General features: G+C 42.3%; 1 protein-coding gene across 4 annotated transcripts in view; it reads left to right on the top strand.

Moving 5' to 3' along the window:
- Window positions 1-27,733, top strand: part of SLC4A8 (solute carrier family 4 member 8) — a 536,451-nt gene that overhangs the window by 317,375 nt on the left and 191,343 nt on the right. For all 4 annotated transcript variants that reach the window (XM_033936812.1, XM_033936813.1, XM_033936815.1 and 1 more), the window contains one exon: window positions 4,622-4,755. In XM_033936812.1, coding sequence (XP_033792703.1) covers window positions 4,622-4,755 — 134 coding nt within the window. The remainder of the gene's footprint in view (window positions 1-4,621; window positions 4,756-27,733) is intronic.

Genomic DNA, 27,733 nt, shown 5'->3' with positions numbered 1-27,733 from the left:
CTGTTGGAAAGGTTTTTTAAATATTTGTTGTATTGTTTTTTAAAAACTATATATGTGTCTTGTGAACCGCTTAGGTTTAAGCGGGGTATAAGTTTTTAAATAAATATATGTCTTTCAGGAAAGCTTTAAAAACTTAGCTATTTCAGAAACATCTATGAATTGGTGGGGCATGGGGAATTTGAGGAGAAGTGGTGCTGTTTGTACATTGTGAGTTTTATGGTTTATTTTATATATTTGTTATGTATATGTTTAATGCTTGTTGGTTAAGCAGGATATAAATATAAATATTTAATTAAAATTCTTGATGTTTAAAGGCAAAACCTGCTGAAAATTAAGCAGACTATGTTGCTTGTTTTAGAAGTACCATTCACATTTTAGATGTGCATAAACTGGTACTTGAATGTTATCTTGCATAAATATTTGTTTTGATTTTATAAAGCTGAAATATGCATGTCTAAAACTGAAGAACATGCAGATGGCAAAGGGGTATGGTTTGTACATGTCTGCCATCATATTTTTATACTTCTATGTATGTGGTGGACCTAAAAAATTAATTTATTCCCATAACTAGGATATCTAGGTTTCAGCAAAGTGTTTCTACCGAGCAATGTCCTACAACAAGAATTAGGAAAGTTGCTCCCTTAATTCCCAATTGCTTGATATCTTCCCTACCCCCTACCCCCAAAAGACAAACTGTCAAATGGGATCTGTGACAGCTTCAGGAAAAATAAAATTTTATGTTTCTAAAATAGCTAAGATAAATACATTTTATATTTATGCTATTCCATAACATAAATATGTGCAGACACAAATGTTTTTGTGCCTATTTTGACCTGTTGATATTTTAGATATATGAAAAAGCATTGTAGAAAGGAGTCCAACTCAGAATAGAGACTAGAAAAACACGGGGAAAAAAATCTGTCTCCGTCACTGCCCCGTTATCGGACCACCATCCCCTTCACCGCCCTGTCCCCACCATCCCCTTCACCACCCCGTCCCCGTAGCATCCATACAAGCCTCAGTAATGCAATATTTAGCTTATCCTTCCTTATAAATCAAAGTTCTGGCTGCTGAACTGAAGAAAGAGATGTTCAGCTGACAGGGCTTTGTTTATAAATTTTTATCAACACAACTAATATACTACTTTATCCTAAAGCAAAGAAAAAGAAAATAAATAAATATAATTTTTTCTCTTCCTTTGTTGTCTGGTTTCTGCTTTCCTCATCTTCTCATTCAATTCCTTCCATCCACTGTCTGTCTTCTCTCTGCACCTTCCATTTGCTCTGTTACTGTGCCTCTCCCTTCACCCCCCCCCCCAATTGGTCTGGTACCCATCTTCTTCCCTCCGCTCCCCCATAGTCTGACATTTCTGTCTTCTTCCCTTCCAGTGTCTTCTCCCCACTCTCTCTTCCCCATTCCATTCAGCATCTTCTCCCCACTCTGTCATCCCCATTTCCCTTCAGTGTCTTCTCCCCACTCTCTATTCCCCATTTCCCTTCAGCGTCTTCTCCCCACTCTCTCTTCCCCATTTCCCAGCGTCTTCTTCCCACTCTCTCTTCCCCATTTCCCAGCGTCTTCTCCCCACTCTCTCTTCCCCATTTCCCAGCGTCTTCTCCCCTCTCTCTCTCTCTTCCCCATTTCCCAGCATCTTCTCCCCACTCTCTCTTCCCCATTTCTCAGCATCTTCTCCCCACTCTCTCTTCCCCATTTCCCAGCGTTTTCTCCCTACTCTCTCTTCCCCATTTCCCAGCGTCTTCTCCCCACTCTCTCTTCCCCATTTCCCAGCGTCTTCTCCCCTCTCTCTCTCTTCCCCATTTCCCAGCATCTTCTCCCCACTCTCTCTTCCCCATTTCTCAGCGTCTTCTCCCCACTCTCTCTTCCCCATTTCCCAGCGTTTTCTCCCTACTCTCTCTTCCCCATTTCCCAGCGTCTTCTCTCCACTTCCTCCACCCCCACCTTCCCCAGGTCCCTTCAGCGTCTGGTTTTCTCCACCCACCTTTCTTCCCTGCCCCTTACCTTTTCAGCAGGCAATTTCTAAATATGTTTCCTACCAGCAGCCAGAGCATTGAATTCGCGTGTGGCTGCAGGAAAGGTCTTCTCTAATGCAACTTCCGGTTGCGTCAGAGATGACCTTTACGGCAACCGCACGCAATTTCAACGCTCCGGCTGCTGGTAGGAAACATATTTAGAAATTGCCTGTCATGAAGGTAAGGAGCAAGGAGGGAGATGATGCAGCAGCGGCAATCAGGCTCAGGCAGCAGCAGCGATCGGGTGGCAGCGATATGGAGGAAGGGAGATGCTTGGGTGGCGGCGGCGATCAGTATGCAGTTTGGAGGGAGGGAGTGTGATTGGTGACCGTGCGCGTTCTCTCCCTTAACTGTGGAGACAAAGCCATTCACCGCTCCACAGTGCAGTGAATGGTCTTCTCCCCATACCTGCAGCGACCACCTCTTTTCTCTCCCCCGTTTCGGCGGGCTACCCACGGCTAGCCGCAGGTAATAACCACTGTCATTCTCTAATAGAGACATCCAATTCAGTACATTGCTGATGGTGCTTTTATTCTAGAATAAATCTGCCAATGGTAGAGCCTGATTTAAAATACAGGAGAAATGGACATCGATGCACTGATCACATCCAGCATGAACATCCATTTCACAAACTGGAACATCTAACATTTTAACAGGGCAAAAACAGGGATATGGATGACCGTCTGGCAGCATAGGAAAATCCATATTATAAAATGGCTACATAGATATCCATGTGCCAAAACTTGAATATTTACCATATATACACAATGTAAACTGACCCGAATATAAACTGAGGTAACCTTTTTTCCCCCCAAAAAGGAGGAAAAAAGGTTGACACAAATATAAACCAAGGGGGGGGGGGTTAATATTCAAGTGCCTTGCCTTGCCCTGCCAGACTCTGCTCCCTGTTCCACCTCCCTCCCTGCTCTGCCAGGAGCTGCACCCAGTCTTCTCACTCCCTCCCTCATCTGCCCTACCACTCTCTGCACCCAGCCCACCTCCTTCCCTGCCAGGTTCTGTACCCTGTCCCCCTCCCTCATGATGCCTTGCAGGCCTCCACCAGGCCTGCCATATGTCATGGTGGGCCAGGACAGCAGGGATCCCTTCCACCTTCTGTCTCAACTGATTCTAAGAATTTTTACCTCCATCCCCCTTCCCTAACATACCTTCAGAATCCCTGGTGATCCAAAGGCTCACCGCGGCAAGAGCAACCTTCCTTCGCTCTTGTCCATGCAGAGCTGCTAGCTGATTGGCTGCTGCGAGTTCACGGCAGCCAATCAGATAGTGGCTCTGCACAAGCAGGAGTGAAGGAAGGTTGCTCCTGCCCATGCAGAGCTGCTAGCTGAATGGCTGGCACAAGTTTTCGTGGCAGCCAATCAGCTAGCAGCTCTGCATGGGCAGGAGCAACCATCCTTCACTCCTGCCGTGGTTCACCGCTGAACCACCAGGGATTCTAAAGGTACTTGGGGGGAGGCGAGAGGAAAGTAAAAGTTATTAGAGCTAGCTGGGACAGGAGATGGAAGGGATTCCTCCTGTTCTGGCCCACCGCTGGACCAGCAAGTCTCATGGCAGGCTTTACAGAGGCCTGCAGTAGGTTTTTTTTTTTTGGGGGGGAGGCGATTAGCGCTGACCCAAATATAAACTGAGACCCCCCTTTTTGGACCATTTTTAGGCCCAAAAATCTCAGTTTATATTCGATTATATATGGTATGTCAGCCATTTTAGCACCATGAACATCCATATTTCTTGTCTCTATCCCTATCTTTACTATCTTCAATGGAGTTCCTGTCATTAGTCAATTGTTATTGTAAACCGCTTAGGTCAGTAAAATGCTGGAGCGGTATATCAAATCTTAATAAATATAAACATATTTCCTGAAGAAGTAATAGAGCTGGTATCCCTTGTGGGGGAGGACAACAAACACTGGGCAATTAAGGGAGTGATGCCTCTTAATCGTTCCAATGGAGCACTGCTCAATCAGAGTACTTTTCTAACAGTCATCTGGGGAAGTAGGTCTAAATTGTCTATCTTTTTGAACACAGATGTCCCTCCCCCTTCTGAATTTGAAGTTAGATATCCATATTTTAGCTCCTCCCTAATCCCACCCAAACCATGCTCCCTTCCCATGTGGACTTACTATAGTTTTAGACATCCCTATCCTGGCTTCATAAAATCAGAATGTAGACATCCAAGCAGTATGGACATCTTAATGCAGGTGTTCAGATGTCTAAAATACAAACAGAAATTCTAAGGTAAAGGCTATATTTTTGTAAAATGGATATTCATAACACACTTAACCAGTGTATAAATGTCCATTTCTCCATGAATTTTAGAACAGGCTCTTTGTTTGAGATTGTTCTAAAATGCTAGCAGAACTTGGGAGGTCCTGAATTGGACATGATTTGACACACCTTGTCTGTTCATTGATGGCCAATGGACTTAACTTGAAAAATCTTCTACATAATACAGTGGTGCTATGTGATGTGCAGTATGAAGGATAGAGGAAATGCCTTTGGATGATACATTTGGGATGTCTGAAAATGTAATATATTGTTATTGTGCATGGCTTTTCTTTTTCCTTTGTGTCTCTGCAGAGTGCTATTGAATCATTGTTTGGAGCCTCCATGACGGGAATAGCTTATTCTTTGTTTGCTGGGCAGCCTCTCACCATTCTTGGGAGCACTGGACCTGTCTTGGTGTTTGAGAAGATTCTATTCAAGTTCTGCAAGTAAGGTTCTTGCTGTTTAACAAATGCTTTATTTCAAGTTATGCTTTATACATGACTTACACTATAGCTGGCTTAATCTAGCTTAACTGTATTAATCTGATATACGACTTCCTTTCACTAGTGTGGTTAATTTATTTACACAGTAGCAGTAGACAGTTGTATGAAGTGGGAAATTACTGTGCAACAGTTATAAAAGAACTGGATCAGAGCAGATCATAAGGAATAAAACAGAATAAGGACAAACACAATCAGAATCTCAGACAGACAGATGCAAAAGAGAACAGAAAGGAAAGACTGTATTGATTAAATCCCTGAAAGAAGAGCCTGGTCTTAAAGCCTTTTCAGAAGGAGGAGTACATGTAGCCAGTTCTCAGATGAAGAGGAACAGCATTCCAGAATGTTGCTGTCCAATTGCTGAAAGCAGAGCACATTTTAATCGGATCATTGAAAGGGGTGAAATAGGCATTCTTGTACAATCCCACTCTGTTCCTGGACTAGTGGGTTATTTTCCTATAGTCGCCAAACAGCTTGTAGGGAGTCTCATTATACAGAATATTGAGCCCCTTCTATCTTACCTCAAGGCTGCCCCCAGGAATCCAATTTTTTTCCTACAAGACAGACTGTAGGAGCTTGTTTTGTTTGCTTGTGTTTATTTTTCTTTAAACCCAGTTTTTTTCATTTCTGTTCTCCGCCCTTGTGCTGCAGAGGTTCCCAGAGGCTGCAGAAAGCTCTAACTGCGTGAGATCACAGACTTTGCGGAAAGTCTGTTTCCAGGGGGTTGGCTGCCTGTCAGTATACCCTCTGGACAGCCTGCACTTCAGATCAGGGCTCAGGGACTGATCCCTTGGGAGCTTGCTTACCCTAGTGGATCGAATGCAGGCTGCATAGCTCTGTAAAGGTGCACAAGGGATTGGAGCTGACTGTGTTCCTCCGCCAGGTTGTGTGTGCGGTGTGTCTGTGAGTGGCAGAGGTCCCCAGTCGTGTGTATCAGGCCGGTGGAGCAGTCAGAAGACCGGCAGTCCTGTTTTTGTGCTTTGTTGAGGCAGAGGGTCTCCCTGTAAGCAATTTCAGCTTCTATTTCAGCAGTCCACAGCAGCACATTACACAGTGAGTATTAGGCTAACTGCCTGAATCAGCGATTTTAAGGGGTCTCTAATAGTGGGTTTTAGAAGATTTGAGAGTGCCCTAGGCCCCCACTCCTAAAATCCCACAATCACCCTTTATCATTCCTGTGCCTTCTTGGATTTTCGTAATTCAATTTAAACAAGAAAATCGCTCAGATGGACCCCCAGGGCAAGCTTTGATGGCTTCATGCCCTATTTGCGGTGGATGGGTATCAGGCATGTGGTCGTGTGCCACATGTGCTGTGGCATGGACGGGGTTGGGGGCACAATTTCATCGGCCCAAGTACCCTCGACCTCTGAAGGAGGTTCTACAGCCGTTCCTTCCGTTGGTCAAGCAAAAAAGTCAAAAGTGGGCCTCTAGGAGTGTGCAGGCAAAACGCAACTGCTATTTAGCAGCCAAAAGCTCTCTAGTCCTCAAAGCTTTGAAGATGGGTTTCTCTCAATTTTCAGATGTACCAGCCACCCCTCCGCAGGCTTTCTTGCTGGGTGTGGGATATGGGATTGTAGGATATGGGGATTGTGCCCTGCTTTCCCACGGTGACCCAGGCTAGTATGCCGGCAGTTTCTATCACAAAAAAACCCTGACCATGCCCTTGCTTATGCATGCGGGCACCACCTCAGTGTGTGAGATACACCCTCGCGGATCTCCAGGACCAGGATGGACCCCCAAATCTGGGGGAGGATCCCACAGTGAAGATATTTTGTTCAAGTACATGACTCTGGTTGTTTTGATTTTGGAGTCCCTCCAGGTGTTGAAGCTGGAGATTGGGCAGCTGGTTCAAGTGGGATACTACTTTCCTGTTCATCCATATATACTCACAATGGTCACGGATATCTGTAGGACATTTAAAATATGCTAGGGCCATGTCTTGGCTCTACCAAATGGCGGATGCTTTTAACCAGTGTTTTGCATCCTTGAGGTTCGGTTCCTCAGTGGCACAGGTTGTTAAACGCACTTTTCTCCCCTACTGGGAATGGTGATGCTGAAGGATGTTCTGGACCGTAGAGTGGATTTCATCCTTAAGTGCCTGTTTGACTCTGTGGCTGATGGACTGAAGGCAGTGGCGGCCTCTTTTGTGGCCAGAGATTGTCATTTTAAGCTTCACTGTGCTCCTGACTCTATCATGCTTCAGGATCTTGCCTTTATGGTCTCAGGAGTGGATTACATGGCAGATGCTCTATAGATTGTGTTTAAGGTATTCGGCAAGCTGTCAGGCCTATTCCATCTCGTCAGAGGTCTGGGGATTCATGCATGAAGGCAACTTTGAGCAAGTTGCTCTTTAAGGGGCTACTCCTATTTGGCACAGGTCTTGTTGACCTCATGGCTAGTGTGCAGGACCAAAGGCCCAGGTCCTTGTCAGTTAACAGGCCCTGGCCACCAGGGGATCGGGGCAACCACATTTTCATTCCGACATTCCCATAAGTATTTTCAGGTCTTCTCTGGACAGCACTCTGCTCAGCCTGCCAGTTGGAGGTTTGGTGGTTTACGAAGCCAGCCATCCACGAGGAGCAGTCCAGTGGTGCCCTTTGATAAACAATTCTGACACCAGGTCAATGGCCGCTCTGTGGATTGGAGGATGGCTCTCGGTCTTCCTTGTGGTATGGCAGGCCATCACCTTGGACTGTTGGGTTCTGGGAACTCTCCGGGACAGCTACAAGCTTGAGTTGATTTGTCCCCTAGCAGATTCTCTTGATTCTCCGGCAGGGTAGCCAGAGAAGGCGGCCTGGGTGGAGACTACTGGCCACAAGCTGCTAGACCACTGCCACAGGCTACTAGACATTACAGCCATCAAGCCCATTCCGGAGCAAGACTCGGGCTCTGGCAGATACTTCATATACTTTATCGTGCCAAGGAGAGGCTCCGACGGCTGGAAGCCAATTTTGGACCTTAATTCAGTCAATGCAGTACTGAAAGGGCCTCGTTTCCGGGTGGGACTCATTTTCAAAAAAGAAAGACGTCCAAAAAGTGGCATAAGGGATGAATATGGACATTTTTCTCGCCAAATCCTTTCAATTTGTTATTTTTTAAACCTTTTTTTTTTTTTTTTTAAATCTTTATTGACAAAGCACAAATAATCAGAGAGCATAGATTATAACTGCACATACTGTAATAACATGTCTATAGGAAAAAGCCCAACCAAAGATATAAAAGCATAACACTTCCCCTCCCTTTTATTTACCTTCTCCCCTTGTAAAAATATAACAGAAACCCCTAGTATTTAATCCTGCTCCATTGTTTCTCTAGACTTCCCCCAGCATATACTTTAGTCAACAAGACAAACTGGTAGTAACTAAATCAGCCATAAGAACATAAGAATTGCCGCTGCTGGGTCAGACCAGTGGTCCATCGTGCCCAGCAATGTGACAATCCTGCATCCCAAAGTCTTGTCACAGAGAAATATGGGAGGAATTACAAACCCCGATGCAGAAGGGCTGACCAAGTCAGAGGCCAGGGGTGTAGATCAGCTGACTATTCTATGGACAGTGAACGTAGTAGATGACGGCAGACAAAGACCCGAATGGTCCATCCAGTCTGCCCAACCTGATTCAATTTAAATTAAAAAAAAAAAAAATTTGCATTGAATTTTAGTTACCAGGCATTAGACCATTCCTCTAACTTTTGCAGATTCTTTTTCATATTTTCCACTCCCTCTTCGGTGTCTACTCTGTTACAAATCTTGGTATCATCTGCAAAAAGGCACACTTTTCCTTCTAACCCTTCAGCAATGTCACTCACAAACATATTGAACAGGATTGGCTCCAGCACCGAACCCTGAGGGACTCCACCCTTTTCTTCCTTCGAGCGGCTTCCATTAACCACCACCCTCTGGCGTCTGTCCGACAGCCAGTTTCTGACCCAGTTCACCACTTTGGGTCCTAACTTCAGCCCTTCAAGTTTGTTCAACAGCCTCCTATGAGGAACTGTATCAAAGGCTTTGCTGAAATCCAAGTAAATTACATCTAGCATATGTCCTCGATCCAGCTTTCTGGTCACCCAATCAAAAAATTCAATCAGGTTTGTTTGGCACGATTTACCTTTTGTAAAGCCATGTTGCCTCGGATCCTGTAACCCATTAGATTCAAGGAAGTACACTATCCTTTCTTTCAGCAACACTTCCATTATTTTTCCAACAACTGAAGTGAGGCTCACCGGCCTGTAGTTTCCTGCTTCAAGAAATGGAAGTGGAACAGATAAGCTGTGACTTCCCTGATATGTCCGGAAGCCAGGCAGTAAAGTTTTACCTTGCTGTTTTCCAGGTGCTGTTAAGCAGAAAGCAGCACAGCAGGGTGCCTGGAGAGAAATGATTCAAGCCAAGGGAAGGAAACTCTCCCCCCTGCAGCTAAAGGGGAGTGGTTTCTTCCCGCAGCTTAAACAGAGGCTCTGTAATGAACTTAGGGGAGCAGGAGGAACGGAGCAGAAAGGAACCAGCAGAGCCCTCGGGATAGGAGCAGTGCAGGAACATGAATCCTGCACTTTTCTCATTACTAACTTGGAGTTGGATGACAGCGGCACCCTTGGGAGACCCTTGAAAAAACACTTGGTTGTGAAACATGTTGGGTCTGACTCCCTGGGTTTTTGGCTGAGATAAGTATTATCTACTTTTTAAAGCATATAGTATGACACTCAAGAAGTGAAGAGTTTTTGAAATATTTATTTCTTTAAAGATTTTTGATACATAGAAAAAATAAATAAATAAAAAATAAAGTAAGAAAAATTATATAAAATTGACTGCCAATGATGAAGCACCACAACTAGCTTCCCGCTTTTCGAATTATTACAAGCGGTGGAGTGGTGGGGCTGAGGCGTCTTTTTTTAAATATAACACGGTAAATTGATGGAACTAAATGCAATCCAGATAACGGTATTTATTCATGTTATTCGACTGGATTGAACCATTTTTGTCGAATTTTTGCCATAAGGTTTGCAAGGAACATGAATCCCAGCATGAGGTTGAACTGACCTGGAAGCAGCCAGAGTTACCTGCTGAGTTGGACTGGGACATGAAGGAGGAACAGGTTGGGAACTCTCCTTTACAATACTGTGTGCCTGAACCTATGATAATTGAAGAAAGCTGTGCTCCATGTGTAACTCATGCTGAGCCAATGGAGATTGCTTAGGGCTGTGAGGTTAAAGAGGGAAAGGTCTCTGCTCCTTGCTGGTTCTCTGCTGTTCCACTACTCACAAGGAAAAGTTATGCCTAAAGATATAGTTAAAGAAACTGCCAACATTGTTCTTGATGATAGGGCTGAATAAGGCACCAGAGCGTATAGGTTCTGGAAATATACAAACCTGCAAATAGCTGAGTTAAACACTATGCAGAACGTCAGCCTGTGTTTGCCCTGGTTTCAGGTTACAAGCCTCCGTGCAGGCTTGCCAAGGCTAATTGATATCCATAGCAACCAGTGAGAGTGCTGCCTGCCTTCAGAGTCTTAACCCAAACGCTGGTTAAGGACTGTTTATGAATGCTGAGAAAATACAGTCCCCGTTTATCTAGCTCAATATTACACTAGCTGTGCTGCATTGAAACTGAATGAACTTTTGATTGATAGCAGTTGCACTTTTCAGTTATGATACTCTGGTGAAGAGGACTGTTAAAACTATGATTTATTTTGATGAAATCCAGAGCATGCCGGATTATGTTTGATTTAAAAAAGTGCCTGTTTTGTGTATAAAGTTTATGCCACCGGGGAAACCGGGCTTGTTTGTTGTTGCTGAGGCCATTGGCCTAATAAAAGCTATAATTTACAGTTGAAGCCTTTCTGACTGCTGGCGTTTCTGTACCAGAACACACAACGTTTAACCCAGGCAATAAACTAGAGGTATCCCAGGTGAAAGGTCCCCTACTCAAAAGGGGCTCACACCAAGTTTCAAGTCCGATGTTACTGCCTTGCTACCTAAATCCGCTCAGCCAAAGCATAGGCAGTGACAGCAGTCTGCTCACACAGCGGCCCCCAGGTCAAAGACCAGTGCTCTAAATGAGTCCAGCCTCACCTGCGTACGTTACAGTTTAGCAGGAACTTGTCCAACTTTGTCTTGAATCCCTGGAGGGTGTTTTCCCCTATAACATACTCTGGAAGAGTGTTCCAGTTTTCTACCACTGGGTGAAGAAGAACTTCCTTATGTTTGTATAGAATCTATCCCCTTTCAACTTTAGAGAGTGCCCTCTTGTTCTCCCTACCTTGGAGAGGGTGAACAATCTGTCTTTATCTACTAAGTCTATTCCCTTCAGTATTTTGAATGTTTCGATCAGGTCTCCTCTCAGTCTCCTCTTTTCAAGGGAGAAGAGGCCCAGTTTCTCCAATCTCTCACTATACGGCAACTCCTCCAGCCCGTTAACCATTTTAGTCGCTCTTCTCTGTTCCCTTTTGAGTAGTACTGTGTCCGTCTTCATGTATGGCGACCAGTGCTGGATGCAGTACTCCAGGTGAGGGCGCACCATGGCCTGGTACAGCGGTATGATAACCTTCTCCTATCTGTTCGTGATCCCCTTCTTAATCATTTCAAGCATTCTGTTTGCCCTTTTCGCCGCCATGCATTGCGCGGACGGCTTCATCGACTTGTTGATCAGAACTCCCAAGCCTCTTTCCTGGGAGGTCTCTCCAAGTACTGCCCCAGACATCCTGTATTCGTGCATGAGATTTTTGTTACCGGCATGCATCAATTTACACTTATCCACGTTGAACTTCATTTGCCATGTCACGTTGCAGATCTTCGCAATCCCCCTGTGTCTTCACTACTCTGAATAACTTCGTATTGTCCGTAAATTTAATCACCTCACTCGTCGTACCAATGTCCAGATCTTTTATAAAGATGTTGAAGAGCATGGGTCCAAGCACCGAGCCCTGCGGCACCCCACTGGTGATGCTCTTCCAGTCTGAGTATTGTCCATTTACCCCCTACTATCTGTTTCCTATGCTTCAGTCAGTTTTTAATCCACTTATTTCACCCTCGATTCCATGGCTCGCAATTTTCTGAAGTAGTCGTTCATGCAGAACCTTGTCGAACGCCTTCTGAAAATCCAGATATACAATGTCGACCGGGTCACCCTTGTCTGTCTGCCTGTTTATTCCCTCGAAGAAGTATACCAAGTTTGTCAAACAAGACCTGCCTTTGCTGAAACCGTGCTTTCTGGTCCTCATCAGACCGTGTCAGTCAAGGTGACAATGATGCAGTCCTTTATCAGCGCCTCTACCACCTTTCCCGCTACTGAGGTCAGACTCACCGGTCTGTAGTTTCCCAGATCACCTCTCGAACCTTTCTTTTATCTTCTTTTCTAATTCTTTGTTATCATCTCGCTGATTTCTACATTTTGGTTCTATTATAGAGGACTTGAGTTAAAGTTAAGCTATATTAAGTTATCTCAGACTATTGGATTAGTAGGATATAATTTATATTGTACTTTATTTGTTGCTTAACTTTATCTTTCTGTATAAGTGTTGACTTGACTGTAATTGAAAATTGATAAATAAATAAATTAAAAAAAAAAAGAATGGTGTAACATTCACCACCTTCCAGTCTTCCGGAATCTTTTCCAATTTGATCGACAGATTGGCTATTAGTTGAAGCAGTTCAGCTATACTCCCTTTCAGTTCCTTGATGACCCTCGGATGGATGCCATCAGGTCCCAGGGATTTATCGCTCTTAAGCTTATCGATCTGCCTGCATACCTCTTTTAGAATGACCATCAACCCTGTCAGTTTCCCGTCTTCTTTTCCAGCATATAGCCTGATGGGTTCCTGTATGCTGTGTATATCCTCTTCGGTAAATACAGATGCAAAAAATGTGTTCAGTTTGTCGGTGATTGCTTTATCCTCCTTTAACATTCCCTTTATTCCATGGTCATCCAACAGTCCCACCGCTTCCTTCGTGGGTCGTTTCCCCTTAATATCAAAGAATTCTATCCCAATCTATAGGTGAGTGGGATAAGTCCTGATGTTGTATATAGGTTAGTCATTCTATATCCACCAAAAGTCATAAATTATCTGTCCAGGTACAAAGCGGTGGAGTGATAGGTTGTTTCCAAAACATGGCAAAATGACACTCTTGGCTGCAGCCAGATTCGAACGCTTGACTTTTTGTTACCACTTTCTACCTCAGTCATTGTGTAGCCCCAGTAGACATTATTGGGGTGCATGGCAATGGAGTCGCTAAGTATTTTAGATATTTCCACTCCAATCTTTAACCAGAATTGTTGTACTGAAGTACAAGACCACCAAATATGTAAAAATATTCCTCTCCCCTTACTGCAATGCCAACACATTTCATTTTCTTCAGTCTCACAGGACTATAATACCATTATGTTACTATTTTATAAGCATTTTCCTGAACTAATACACATATAGAAGCTTTTTTTAACTTCTAGAAGAATTTGGACCATTCATGTGCTGTAAATACTAACCCAAATCTTGTTCCCACTTATTCTTAAAGATAAGTTTAGTAGCATCCAAGCCTCTAATATTTTATTTATTTTTAAATTTTTTTTAAATTTCTATACCGTTTTATTCCAAAACGGTTTATAATAATATCCTATATAATAAAACCCTAAGCGCGTAATCCCTGCCTCCATGTTTTCTGATCCGTGGCCGGATTCTATTTTAGAACGCGGCGGCAGGGATCACTCTGGACACTCCCCTCCTCCACCAACCGCTGGAAGAAGCAGGCAAGCTCTCTCCCTGCCCGCCTCCCTGTCATTCCTCACACACGCACGTTTTTTTGGGGGGAGGGGCATACCTTCTTTACCTGAGGCCCGGCGCACAGCTCCACCCGTGCAAGCACTCCTCCCCTCACTCACTAAGCGGCAGCATCCTCGCTCCGGGACCCACTGACCGCACAATCTCCCTCCCATGCGACCCTCCCAGCGAGATGACCTTAACAACTAACCTCCCTCCAGCGTTGGCAGCCGCAGCATGCTAAACAGGCTGCTTCGCGGCTTTCTTCTGCCGGTGAAGCGTCACCGATGACGTCACATGGGAGGGAGAGATAGAAGAGTCAGTGGAGGTTGGGCTGGGAGGGGAGAGAAGCGGTCTGCCTCGGGTGCTTCAAGGCCTGGCTTCTTCAGGCAGCAACAGCGTTTACAATTCACAATTCATTGCTGTTGCCGGCTTCAGGCCTTCCTCTCTGGCGGGTCCTGCCTACTTCCTGTTTTCATGAAGACAGGACCCGACAGAGAGGAAGGCCTGAAGCCGGCAACAGCAATGAATTGTGAATGCTGCTGCCCGATGAAGTTCAAGGAGGAAAAGGAGCAGAGGGGGAGAGAATGGCTTGGAGGGAAGAAGAGATGACAGGGCATGGAGGGAAGGAGGAAGGTATGCCAGACCAAGCGAAAAAGGAAGGAGGACATGTCATATGGAACAGAGAGAGAGAGAGGGCAGACACTGGATGGAAAGAGAAGAGAGGGCAGTGAATGGAAGGGGCAAGACAGAGGATGAACAGTACACAGAAGGGGTAGAGAGACACTGAATGGAAGTCTGAGGGACAGGGGGAGCAGTCGTTGGAAGGAAGTGGGGAGGAGAAAGAAAAAAGGGCACATGCAGGATTGAGGGAAGAGGATAGAGATAGAAATAAACATAGACAGACAGGAGGCCAGGGAGAGACACAGACAGAAAAAATGACAGATAGAGAGCGTCCAAGGAGAGAGAGACAAATTTTTTTAAAAAACCAGACAGATAGACATCTACTCTAGCACCCGTTAATGTAACGGGCTAAAACACTAGGTGCTACTGGGCCAGGGAAGCAAGGAAGAGGGACGGGGGAGCAGGGAAGAGGTGCTACTGGACCGGGGGATCAGGGAAGAGGTGCTACTGGACCAGGGGAGCAATGAAAAGGGACAGGGGGAACAGGGAAGAGGTGCTGCTGAACAGGGAAGTGGAATGGGGAGGGAAATGCTGCTGGTGAGAAAAGGAGGCTCGGGCTGAAAGGGGAACAGATGGGAGAAGGGGGCTGAGGGGGTAGGTAAAAATGGGTTTGGAGCTGGGGCTGAAAATAGGGGACATGTGAAGGAAGGAGGCTTTACTAGCACCCGTTAATGTAACGGGCTTAAACACTAGTTACATACATAAAATATTAAAACAGGTTCGAACAGATAAGGACAAAAGCAGAAAGATTCAATCTTTACAATAGGTCAAATGCTCAAAGAAATGCATGAATGAAAAATTGTGTTTTCAGCAATTTCCTAAATGAACTCCTATCCCCACATTTCCGAATTTGACCAACAAGACCATTCCACAGTTTTTCTCCTGTACGTGAAAAGGTCATGGCATTCATTTCCACATACTTGGGATTGGCCTTTGTTTTCAACAGTGCAGCAAAGGGGAATAGGCACCCTCCCCAGGACAAGCCACATATTTCCCCAATGTTCCAAATTCACAGGGTTTACAGCTAACCAACCCTGGGAGGAAAGAAAATGCTGCAGCTGAAAGTAAGGATAATAATTAACCTCCCCAATAGAATAACATTCCTGCAGCTTTTGAAAATTCTCCCTATCCCTCCTTCCAAAAAATGTTAAAACTTACTGAAACTAAACTAAACCTTAAGTTTGTATACTGCATCATCTGACCCTTGCTCCGCCCATGAAACGAGGGTTCACTACCAATTTCCACCAATGAGGAGACCTTCCTACTCCAGCCCATCTCTTCTGTAAGAAACTCCAAATCTGTACTAAATGCTGCATAAAGGGGTTATCCAAACTTCTTGTAATTTCTTTTAGCTGGAGAGAGGTCCATAACAGTTGAGATAGTAGCAGAGAAGGATAATGCCTCTGCTGTAGCTAAACATTAGGCTTATCTGCTCCAAACTGCCAATCCAGCAAAATGTGTAGTTGTGCTTCCCAATAGTACCACTTTATATTGGGGACTGCCATTCCCTCCTGGCCTTGAGTGCTAGTAAGCAATTTTAATGAGAGTCTAGGATGTTTCCCACCCCATATAAAGGTTGAAAAAGCTCGTTGAAGTCATTGCAGTACCTGGAATAAATCTCTGTAAATTTGGTGCACAAGATTGGAATAACTGCATGCATATAGCCTCATAAGATCTTGGGGCAATTGTACACCCAGGTAACAAATTCCTTCCGGTGCTAATTTAAAAGGGAAAAATCTCTCTCTGTGGTAGTCATCCCCAACAATTCAAATTTCCCCATATTTATTTTAAAACCTGAAACTGCCCAATATGATTTAAACTTCTGGGTAATGGGCATGGCTTGGGAGCACATGCAAACGGTCAGGTGAGAGACGAGCTTCGTGCTGACAGGCAATTTAAAGATAAATAAGTCACAAAAATTTTTTACCTTATATTAAAAAGTGAGTGATATTAATAAATGATGGCTTCGGGAAAGCAGGCAAAAGCGGAGGCGACGATTACAAACACCGGAAGTGTAAAAAGATCAAAACTGGAGCCGGCAAAGGAAAGTAAAGATGACAACGAGATTTTATTAGAGCTTCGGAGGATTAAAGAAATCGTTACCGATAACGCCAGAAAATTACAAGAGATTAAAGAAGAGGTAGCTAACCTCAATACAAAAATGGAGCTGATTGAAATAAAAGTGGAGCAGTTTGAAAAAAAGAATTGAAGTTACAGAAACAGATTTATTTCAATATAAGCTGGACAGAAAGAAAATTGAAATACTCACTCGGGACCTGGAAGATTGCTCCAATAGAGAGAGGAGGAGTAATTTGAGGATCTTAGGTCTACCGGAAGGGGTGGAGAAAAACAACCCCATTTCCTTTTTAGAGAATTTCCTTCCTAAAATACTGCCACTGAAAACAAAATTTCCTCTGGAGATCGAATGGGCACATAGGATCCCTACAAGGAGAACGAACAAGCAAACGGGTCCACGTCCATTAATTTTCAAACTGTTAAGGTACCAACAAGTTATGGAGATATTTCAAGTAGCAAAAGGGAATAAAAATTTTAAATGTCATGACTCTCGCATATATATTGTGCCTGATTTCACAAGAGCTACAGCAAATAAAAGAAAAGATTTTTGGAATTAAGGCCACAAATAAAAAGTATAGGGGCCAAATATGGATTAATCTATTCTGCAATTATGAGAATTACTTACGAAAATAAAACAATGAACTTTGAAGACCCAGAAAAATTACAAGAATTTTTAAATCAGCATGAACAACCGATGTCTTTATAAATCATGCTGATATAAAGGGATAATAATAATGAATGTTATGTTATTGACTTGATATTGATTTAATTCAGATTTGAACTGAGAGTTTTTAAAAATGGAAAATGTTATGGAGCAAGACTAAATATTGAAAGTTGCCTTGGTTAAACTAATTATAGAATGATGAGAATGGAGGTGGTTATATTTCAAAACTGAATGGCTCAACGGTTTATGGAGAGGTACCAGAGGACTGGAAATTGGCGAATGTCACACCTATCTTCAAGAAGGGATCGAGGGGTGACCCCGGGAACTACAGGCCGGTAAGCCTGACTTCAATTATAGGGAAGATGGTGGAAGCTATGATCAAGGACGGTATTTGCGAGCACATCGAGAGACATGGCCTACTGAGAACAAGCCAGCATGGATTCTGTAAGGGAAGGTCATGCTTAACGAACCTTCTGTACTTCTTTGAGGGAATAAGCAGTCGGGTGGACAATGGGGAACCTATAGACATCATTTACCTTGATTTTCAAAAGGCTTTCGACAAGGTGCCACATGAAAGGCTGCTTAGGAAGCTGTGGAACCACGGGGTGGGAGGGGATGTGCACAGATGGATCGAGCACTGGTTGTCGGGTAGACTGCAGAGGGTCGGAGTAAAGGGACAATACTCTGACTGGCGGGGAGTCACGAGCGGTGTGCCACAGGGATCGGTGCTGGGGCCGTTACTCTTCAACATATTTATCAATGACCTGGAAAAGAAGGCAAAGTGCGAGGTTATAAAGTTTGCAGATGATACCAAACTGTGCGGCAGAGTTAGGTCCAGGGAGGAGTGTGAGGACCTGCAAAGGGACCTGGACAAGCTGGAAGACTGGGCAAACAAATGGCAAATGAGCTTTAACGTGGAAAAATGCAAGGTCATGCATATAGGGAAAAAGAACCCGTTGTTCAACTACAAATTGGGGGGGGCAATGTTGGGAGACAGCAGTCTTGAGAGAGACTTGGGTGTGCTGGTGGATGCATCACTGAAGCCATCTACACAGTGCGCAGCAGCCTCGAAAAAAGCCAACAGAATGCTGGGCATCATAAAGAGGGGCATAACAACCAGGACGCGGGAAGTCATCATGCCATTGTATCGAGCGATGGTGCATCCACATCTGGAATACTGCGTTCAATATTGGTCGCCGTACCTCAAGAAGGACATGGCGGTACTTGAGAGAGTCCAAAGGAGAGCAACGAAGCTGGTAAGAGGGCTGGAACACTGCCCATACGCCGAGAGGTTGGATAGGCTGGGGCTCTTCTCTCTGGAAAAAAGGAGGCTCAGGGGAGATATGATAGAGACCTTCAAGATCATGAGGGGCATAGAGATGGTGGATAGGGACAGATTCTTCAGGCTGAAGGGGTCAACAGGCACGAGGGGGCATTCGGAGAAACTGAAGGGAGATAGGTTCAGAACAAATGCAAGGAAGTTTTTTTTCACCCAAAGGGTCGTGGACACTTGGAATGCGCTACCGGAGGAAGTGATCAGGCAGAGTACGGTACAAGGATTCAAACAGGGATTGGACGGATTCCTGAGGGATAGGGGGATCGTGGGATACTGAGAGAGGTGCTGAGATGTAACACAGGTATAGAAAGCTAACCAGGTAATAAGTATAGAAATCCAACCAGGTCGTGCATGTGCAAGACCGGAGGGTTAGGACTTCGATGGGAAGATAGGACTCAATGGGAAACCAAGGTGGCAAGGGGGCCCCTTCTGGTGACTCAGACAGGCCGTGACCTGTTCGGGCCGCCGCGGGAGCGGACTGCTGGGCGGGATGGACCTATGGTCTGACCCGGCGGAGGCACTGCTTATGTTCTTATGTTCTTATGATACGTGACATGGAATGCAGGAAAGACAAATCTATCGATATTAAAAGAGAAATATAGGACATGGATAATATGAAAATGCTCAAGCATTGGTTTGGTACGGAAATAAGTACATGCAGAGTTTATGAAAACATTGCAGCTGTTCATGATTCAAAAAAAAAAAAACTGCTGCTGTGATTCCTGCAATTGTAACTGAGCTGAAATTGAATGATCACTATCAAACTTAAATGGCTAAATATATGAGTTAAGTCGGCTCCAAGTATCCCCTGCATATGGAAACAGAGAACTCCTTCTTTCGAGAATTAATATAGAAAAGAATGGTAGATAAGATTTTTGTGGAAAATACAGAGGTTAGAGATACTGAAAGGTCTCAAATGGAGTTTAACAGTGAGGGAATTGGAGCGCATTAGTGCTACATGCACAGATAGACTACCTATTCATTAACGTTTTCCTCATGCTGATAAAGGTTACTGTTATTTCAAACAGATAACTCTGAGCTTGGAAATTAAATATTATTGGAAATTTGTTGTACTAGGATAAAACAGAATATACATCATTTAATGCAAAGGAAATACAGAGATACATATACCCAGACTTGATTTGTGAAATTAAGAGGGTCATTGGAAATATTAGATAAGGATACCGCGGGACATCTTGATGGAAATGAGAAGTTGAGAGTGAGACTTTATGCTTTAAAATTGCGGGATGCAAATACAAATATAATAGAGAAAAATGAAAAATGAAAAATTTATTAGAATTGTACTGAAGATGGAAGAGAATAAGAAGGCAAATTTTGAACGTTCAAGAGACTAATGATTTAGAGAATATAATATAATATAGGATAAATTCTTGCTTTACCTCTACACACTTTAGTGCGTTTCTTCATTTTCCTCTGCTTTCCAAATGGGAATCTGCGCCCAGTGTGTTATTGCATTGCCCCCTTCGTCAGGCCTGGCACTGGGTTTGTAGGTTTCATTCCCTCAGTCCTACTGTCTCTCCCTTTTTACCTCTCCGCTATAATGCCGGTTTTCCTCCTGGGGTGGACAATGCTAGCTTTGTGCGTTGGGAAACAAAGGGGATTCGTTTTTTGTTTCATTTGGTTGATGATGAGGGTCTGATCAAACCCTTTGTCCTCCTTTGTGAGGAATTTACTCTTCCTCCTACAGATGTCTATGCCTATCTTCAGATTCGCCATTACATCTCCTCCTTGTCGAGCACCCATCTCTCGGCCTCCTGTCGGGAATTGTTGATGGAGGCCTTTACATTTGGTTCCCAACAGCCTGTCCCTTTGAAGTTCCACCATAGATATCTGAAGGTCGAGTCCCCTCTGCTTGATTGTCTCAAATTGAGGGATGCTTGGGTGGGGGATTTGAATAAGAAATTCTCTGATGAAGTAATTTTGAATGCCATAAAAAAGCTACCTTTGTATAGTAAATATGCTGTTTTCTGGGAACAGCATTACAAACTAACTCTACGGCCTCTATATTTCTCCTCGGAGAGCCTTCCTGGCGGGACTCTGCCCGACTGCAGATTGCCGGCGCTGTGGTGCTCCGAACTCAGGTCTCGGACACATGTTTTGGTCCTGTCCATCAATACAAAGTTTTTGGGATGCTGTTTTTCTTTTTGTAGATGACATCTGGAACATTACAGTTCAGAGATCAGCCTTGGTATTATTTGGAGCCTCCTTACATTTTCTTCCCCGTCGGCCCGGGGCCTCAGCATTCCTTCGTTGGTCTGCGGTGGTGGCTATCAAATGCATTTTGCTTAAGTGGATGGAGACGGAGGCTCCTGACTATTCCCTTTGGCGTAGTCACATGATCACGTTGCTTTCTTTTGATAAAGCTTTGCGGCGGTATGCAGTGCATGTACACTTTAGTAGCTTTCCCCATGTCGCCTTGATAAAGAAATCGAAACGCGTTAGCTGAAAGCTAAGTACTCAGAATTGACACGTATGAGCAATGATTTATAATAGCATGCTCTAATATTGGAAATGACTAACAATTTAGAATCAAATAATAGACAAAAAGAAGTAAAATAGAAAACGAATATACACGGAGGAGGAGGTACCGTGGGTAAATGAAGAGTCTATTTTCCTCAAACTATATTGGTTTGTGGAGCTGTCTGATACCCTTCTCGGACCTCATTTTGAACTCATTGCAGAGGACTCTGTGACTATTTTGGTATAGATATCTTTTGGAGTAAAGAGTAAACAGAAAGAAAGAAAGATCTTGAATAATTAACAAAAGGAGAAAAGTGAAGAATGGACAAGAAAATAATACAAATGGGAAAAAGAAGAAAGCAGAATGGATAGACTAAAAATATATTAAATAAAATGACAATTGGCAGGCAAGAGTCTTAAGGGAAGATGGATATTGATAAGAAATAAATATGAAAGAACAGTTAATTTAAGAAGTCAACAAATGAAAGGAAAACAAAAAGAAGAATGCAGAATGGACTAATTATAGACAGAAAAGATATATGACATTTAGATGCAAGTAAAAGAAAGGAAAATAAATAATATACAAGAAAGATACATAATATGAATTTATTGGTAATTGAAGGAGATGACTAGAAGATCAAATGTAAAGTTTGATTTTATAATAATATAGTTTCAAAAGGATTGGATTTTAATTGGAAAAGAGGAAAATGTATTAAAAAAAATTAATTAATTATAAAATGAAAAATTTATTTGTCAGAATGAAATAAAAATGTTTATATACAAATAGATGATAAAAATTATAAAATTGTAAACAATTTTTAAAGAAATATATGAAGATATGGATATTTGTTTTTAGATATTAAAAGGATGATAGGGGTTGCTGGATTAAAGTGTATGAGATATAAGAAAAATAATACTAATTTATTAAATATATGTTTATGATAGAATTTTATGGTATGAACTAAAATATTGGGGAAATGAATTTAAAGATTGGTGAGAAGACAAAGATGTATCAATGGAATGTTAGGAATTAAATATGGTTAATGTGACCAAAGGTTAAATAACAGATAGAGAAAGTAATTATTTTAAAATGGTAAAAAAAAAAAAAAAAAAGATTTTATGATTAGAAGAGAGATATACTAAGATACATTGTGGAGGGTTAATGAGTTTATCTTAAGAAATGATAAAGGGGATATTAATAAATATTGGTTGCCTGGGGGAGAGGGGGAAGTTGGGGTTGCTGTTCCAATGTGTGTCCTTAAGCAGTCATTATATTGGGGGGGAGGGGTGGGAAAAAGATGGGTTTTAAAAGTAGTACTAGAATGATTAAGGAAAAGATCAATAAGGGGTTGGGTACTTTAGGGGTAAAAATGTGTGTCATTGAGAGAAGTTCTTTAGATCTTAAATATGAAGGAAGGAAGGAAGAAGATTATGATGAGAAGTTTAAAATATATTATGTCTTTTAAGTTATTTTCTATTAATGTCAATGGCCTGAATCATGTAATCAAAAGAAAAAAGGTATTAGTATTTTTAAAAAAGCAAAATGCGGATGTTTATTGTTTGCAAGAGACTCATCTGAATATAAAGGAATCACAGAAACTAAAGGGTGGATGGGTGAAGGAATGTTTTTTTCCTCCAGCAGCAGGTAAAAAAGCAGGGGTAGCAATTCTTATAAATAAAAAGTGTATGGCCAATTTTAAGGTAGTAAATTCAGATCCACATGGAAGATGGTTACATATTGATATAAGTATGGGAAATAATACCCTGACGTTGTTTAATATATATGCCCCTAATTCGAATCAATCAGAATTTTTTAAAAAGTTGCAGAGTATGTTGTTACCACTGGCTATTTCTAATTTAGTGGTGGCTGGAGATTTTAATGCTGTAATGGATCCATTATTGGATAAAAAACCAGGTAAAAATATAAAATCTTTAGGTTTAGATAATTTGGCTCAATCATGTGATTTGAAGGATATATGGCGTATTCTTCATTTTAATGATCAGGAATTTTCATTTTGTTCACAGGTTCATAAATCATTTTCAAGAATAGATTATATTTTTATTTCATCACATAAGGTGCAACAAGTGATTAAAGCTTCCATAGATCCTATTATTATTTCGGATCATGCGGGAGTATGGATAGAATTACAATTAGATCAACTAGAGAATAGAAGACCTCTTTGGAGATTTGACAATGCATTGCTTGTGGATGACAAATTTTTGGAAAATTTTAAAACACAAATTAGTGATTTCTTCCACATGAATTTAGTGGAGGATACATCTATTGAAAATGTATGGGACGCATTTAAAGTGACTATGAGAGGTCAGATTATATCCTATTCGGCTTTTGTTAGGAAACAGATTAAAATGCAATATATAGAGTTAGAAAAAGAAATTAAAATATTAGAAACTAAATTGGTAAGTAAATGGGAACATGAGGTTTTGCAAGCTCTTTTGAAAGCAAAAGGTAAATATAATGAATTAGCTTCAAAAATGATAAGAAGAGATTTATTTTCTAAGCAGACAATGTATTATGGAAATTCTAATAAGGCGGGAAGATTATTAGCGAATTATCTTAAAGCAAAAAAAAGAACAACTAATATTAATGGGATAAAAGATGATAATGGTATAATAACAAATCAAACGGATATAATTTTAAAACAATTTCTAAAATTTTATAAGGACCTGTATTCTTCCGAGCCTTATTTGGAGAGGCAAAAAGATGGTAAAAATTTTTTAGATTTAATTAATGGACCTAAGGTTCCTGATCATATAAAACGGAGTTTAGATGAACCTATATCATTAAAAGAATTAGAAACAGCATTGAGATCTCTTAGAGTTGGATCCGCTCCAGGTGGTGATGGTTATACAGTAGAATTTTATAAAACATTTCAAAATGTCCTTTCCCCATATTTACTAAATTTATATCAGACACAACTTATAAAAGGTGATATTAAAGGTACTATGGCTGAATCAGTAGTAATTGTTTTGCCTAAGCCAAATAAAGATCCTACTTTGGTTTCGAACTACAGGCCTATATCTTTAATAAATGTTGATAATAAACTTTTGGTGAAAATTTTGGCTTTGAGATTAGCCAAATCTCTCCCACATATTATAGACACACATCAGACTGGTTTCGTTGCTAAAAGGCATTCCTCTAATAACTCTAGATTATTGTTTCATATGTTAAATTTATCAAAAAAAATGGATGAACCGGCTTTTACAGTTTCATTGGATGCAGAAAAAGCGTTTGATAGTGTAGAATGGAATTTTATGTATCAAGCTTTAGAATGGTTTGGTATAGGTTCTGGATTTATACAAATGGTAAAAACATTGTATAGCTTCCCGATTACAAGATTAAATATTAATAATAGGTTATCTGAAGGTTTTAAGTTGCAAAGGGGAGTTAGACAAGGTTGTCCTTTATCTCCTTTGTTATTTGATGTTGTATTAGAACCCTTATTGTTAGCAATACAGCAAGCAGGGGAGATACAGGGTATTCCATATTCTGATATGGAATATAAAATTTCGGCATATGCAGATGATATTTTACTTTATTTGAGAAATCCAGAGTCTACCTTATCTTGTCTATTAGAATTAATTGATATGTTTGGTAAATTTTCAGGTTATAAAATTAACTGGAGTAAGTCGGAAATTATACCTTTAAATGTTCATTGTGTAAAAGGACTATTTGATGATTTTCCGTTCATATGGAAGGAAAAAGGATTTAAATATCTTGGTATTCAAGTTAAAAATACAATTGAAGATACTGTAAAAGAAAATGAAAAATTTGTATTAAAAAGAGTTACGGAGTTGTGTGAGCAATGGAACCCTTTACATATTTCTTGGTGGGGGAGAGTTCAAACTATTAAAATAATGATGTTGCCTGTAGTTTGTTACCAAATGAGTATGATACTATTTATTTTCAGGGGTCCTTTTATAAAAAGCTTAATAGCATTTTAACGAAATTTCTTTGGCTTGGTAAAATACCTAGAATAGCTTTAGTAACTTTGCAAAAATCAATTAAGGAGGGAGGGGTAAATTTTCCAAATTTTTATAGGTACCATCAAGCCTAAATTTTACGTCGGGGTATGTATTGGATCCTCCCAGAACTTATAGATAATGCACCGGATTGGTTGTATTTGGAATGGCGCCTTATGTTTCCCCTAAATTTAGTTCATCTTCCAAGTATCAACATGCCTAGAAGATACAGAGAAAATAAGATATTAATGGATACTTGGAAAACGTTGAGGTTTATTAGTAAATTAACACCTATCCCAATAAACAAGTCAACTAATCAGTCTTTATGGATAAACTCCAAGATCAAAATTGGCGGAGCTCAAATCCTTTGGAAGAACTGGATTATTGCAGGCATTCTAATCTAATCTAATCTAATCTAATCTAAATCTTGGGTTTATATACCGCATCATCTCCGCAGATGGAGCTCGACACGGTTTACATGGTTAGGGAAGGAACGGAACTACAGTGGAATTATATAAGTATGAGAGAAGAGAGGTTGGTGTGAGAGTGCCAGGAGCGGGACGGGGTTACGTTCTGGAGAAGAGCCAGGTCTTCAGATGCTTACGGAATGGTAGAAGGGGGCTCAAATTGCGGAGAGGGGAAGGGAGACTGTTCCAGAGCTGAGTGATTCTGAAAGGGAGGGAAGAGCCAAGTTTACCAACAAGGGAGATGCCTTTTAAGGAGGGGTAGGATAGTTTTAATTTTTGAGTGGATCTAGTGGAGGTTGGATTTGAGGAATTCCAGGATAGAGGGATAAAAGGAGGAAGGATACCGTGGAGGATCTTGAAGGTTAGGCAGGCACATTTAAAGTAGACCCTGGAAATAACGGGAAGCCAGTGGAGTTTGGATAGGAGCGGTGTGACATGGTCAAATTTACTTTTTGAGAAGATAAGTTTGGCCGCGGTGTTCTGGATTAGTTGGAGTCTGTGGAGGCTTTTCTTTGTTAAGCTTAGGTAAATGGAATTGCAATAATCCAATCTGGAGAGGATAATGGATTGTACGAGGACGGCAAAGTGTTTTTGGTGGAAGCAGGATCTCACTTTCCTCAGCATGTGAAGGCTGCAAAAGCATTTTTTTTATCAGGGAGTTGAGGTGGTCGTTGAAGGATAATGATGAATCTATGGTGATGCCCAGAACTTTGCTAGAGAATTCCAGCTGTAGAGAGGAGCCTGTGGGCAGTGGGATGGAAGTGGGTAATTGATCAAGTTTAGGGCCGAGACAAAGTAGTTTAGTTTTGGACTCGTTCAATTTCATTTGTACAGTGTGAGCCCAGGATTGAAGTTTGGTTATGCAAGAAGAAATGTTAGCTGCGAGATTGGTGAGGTTCGCGTCGGTCTCGATGAGGACCAGGATATCGTCGGCGTAAGTGTAGAGTGTTTCTAGGGGGGATAGGTGGAGAAGATTCAGGGAGGACATATAAATGTTGAAGAGGATGGGAGAAAGGGGGGAGCCTTGTGGGACTCCACAAGTCGGTTTCCATGGGGAGGAAGAGGAACCATGTTTGGTGACGGTGTAAGAGCGAGAACGTAAGAAGTTCGAGAACCAGTCAAGGACTGTAGAACTAATGCCTATCTCGGAGAGTAGGAAGATTAGAATGTCATGGTGGACAACGTCAAAGGCAGCAGAGAGGTCGAATTGAAGGAGAACGGCAAAATTTTTGTGAGAGTGAAATTGTTGGATCTTCGAGATTAGGGAGGCCAGGAGGGTTTCGGTACTGAAGTCGAGTCTGAAGCCGTATTGATAGGGTAGGAGGACAGAGAATCTTTCCAAGTAGGCTGAGAGTTGGGAGGAGACGATGGACTCTAGCAATTTGGTTAGGAGCGGAATGTTTGCTATTGGGCGATAATTGGATGGGGAGGAGGGGTCTAGGTCAGCTTTCTTCAGTAAGGGGGTCAGTGCAATGCGTCCCATTTCAGGGGAGAAGAGGCCCGATGATAGGGCAGAATTTATGAGTATGGTGAGAGAAGAGATGGCCTGTGTGGGTATTTTCTCAAATAGATAGGATGGGAATGGATCCAAGGTGCAGTTACAGGATTTCAGTTTCAGGCAGAGTTTGAGGACCTGCGAATCGGATACTTGCTCAAAGGTAGTCCAGGATCTGTTGACTGGGACGGGGGTGGGGACCTTTGTAGTAGGATCGGGGGAGGCGGGCACCAGAGGATTGTAGGAGACTACGGGAGGGAAGGAGCTTCTCAAGGCGGTGACTTTTTCATTGAAAAAGTTTGCTAGTAGGTCCACTGATGGGGAGGAGGGAAGTATAGAAGGGTTGGTGTTGGGAGTTAAGGAGCGCCAGATATTGAACAGCATACTGTTCTGGTTTTTTGAACTGGAGATCTTGTCACCATAGAAATTTTTCCTAGCTCTTTTGAGTGTATTGTTGTAGAGTTTAATGTTGACTCTCCAGATTTGTTTATCTGCGGGGGATTTAGATTTTTTCCAGATGCGTTCCAGGGATCGACATTTTTGTTTTAGCATCCTGTGTTGTGGAAGGTACCAGGGGGCCTTACGGGAGTAGGAGATGGTTATGGTGGACAGCGGGGCGAGAGATTGGTAGGTGGATTCTGAGAGAGTGGTCCAATTGTGCCAGTTGGTTGCAGAATCTGATGGCTTAGGATTGGATGAGAGAGTGTCAAGAAATTTGGACCAGAACTGATCACTTGAAATTTTCTTGCGGAAAGTAATGGACTTAGAGGGCTGAGGAGAGGTTCCAAGGTGAGACATGAAGATGGGGAGACAGAAGGTTCCTAGGTAGTGGTCGGACCAGGGAACGTGGTCCCAACGGATGTCATCGGTTGAAGTTTTGTAATCCGTGAGATCGAGGAAGCTGATGAGGTCTAGTGTGTGGCCTTTTTCATGGGTTAGAGAGGGGGCAGGGGGGGAGAGGCCGAGAGAGATGAGGAAATTATTGAAATCGGATGCATC

The sequence above is a fragment of the Geotrypetes seraphini genome, chromosome 3 (assembly GCF_902459505.1).
Source record: "Geotrypetes seraphini chromosome 3, aGeoSer1.1, whole genome shotgun sequence".
Lineage (NCBI taxonomy): Eukaryota > Metazoa > Chordata > Amphibia > Gymnophiona > Dermophiidae > Geotrypetes > Geotrypetes seraphini.
The sequence above is the reverse complement of the archived record's forward strand: the minus strand, read 5'-3'. Positions and strand labels throughout refer to the sequence as shown.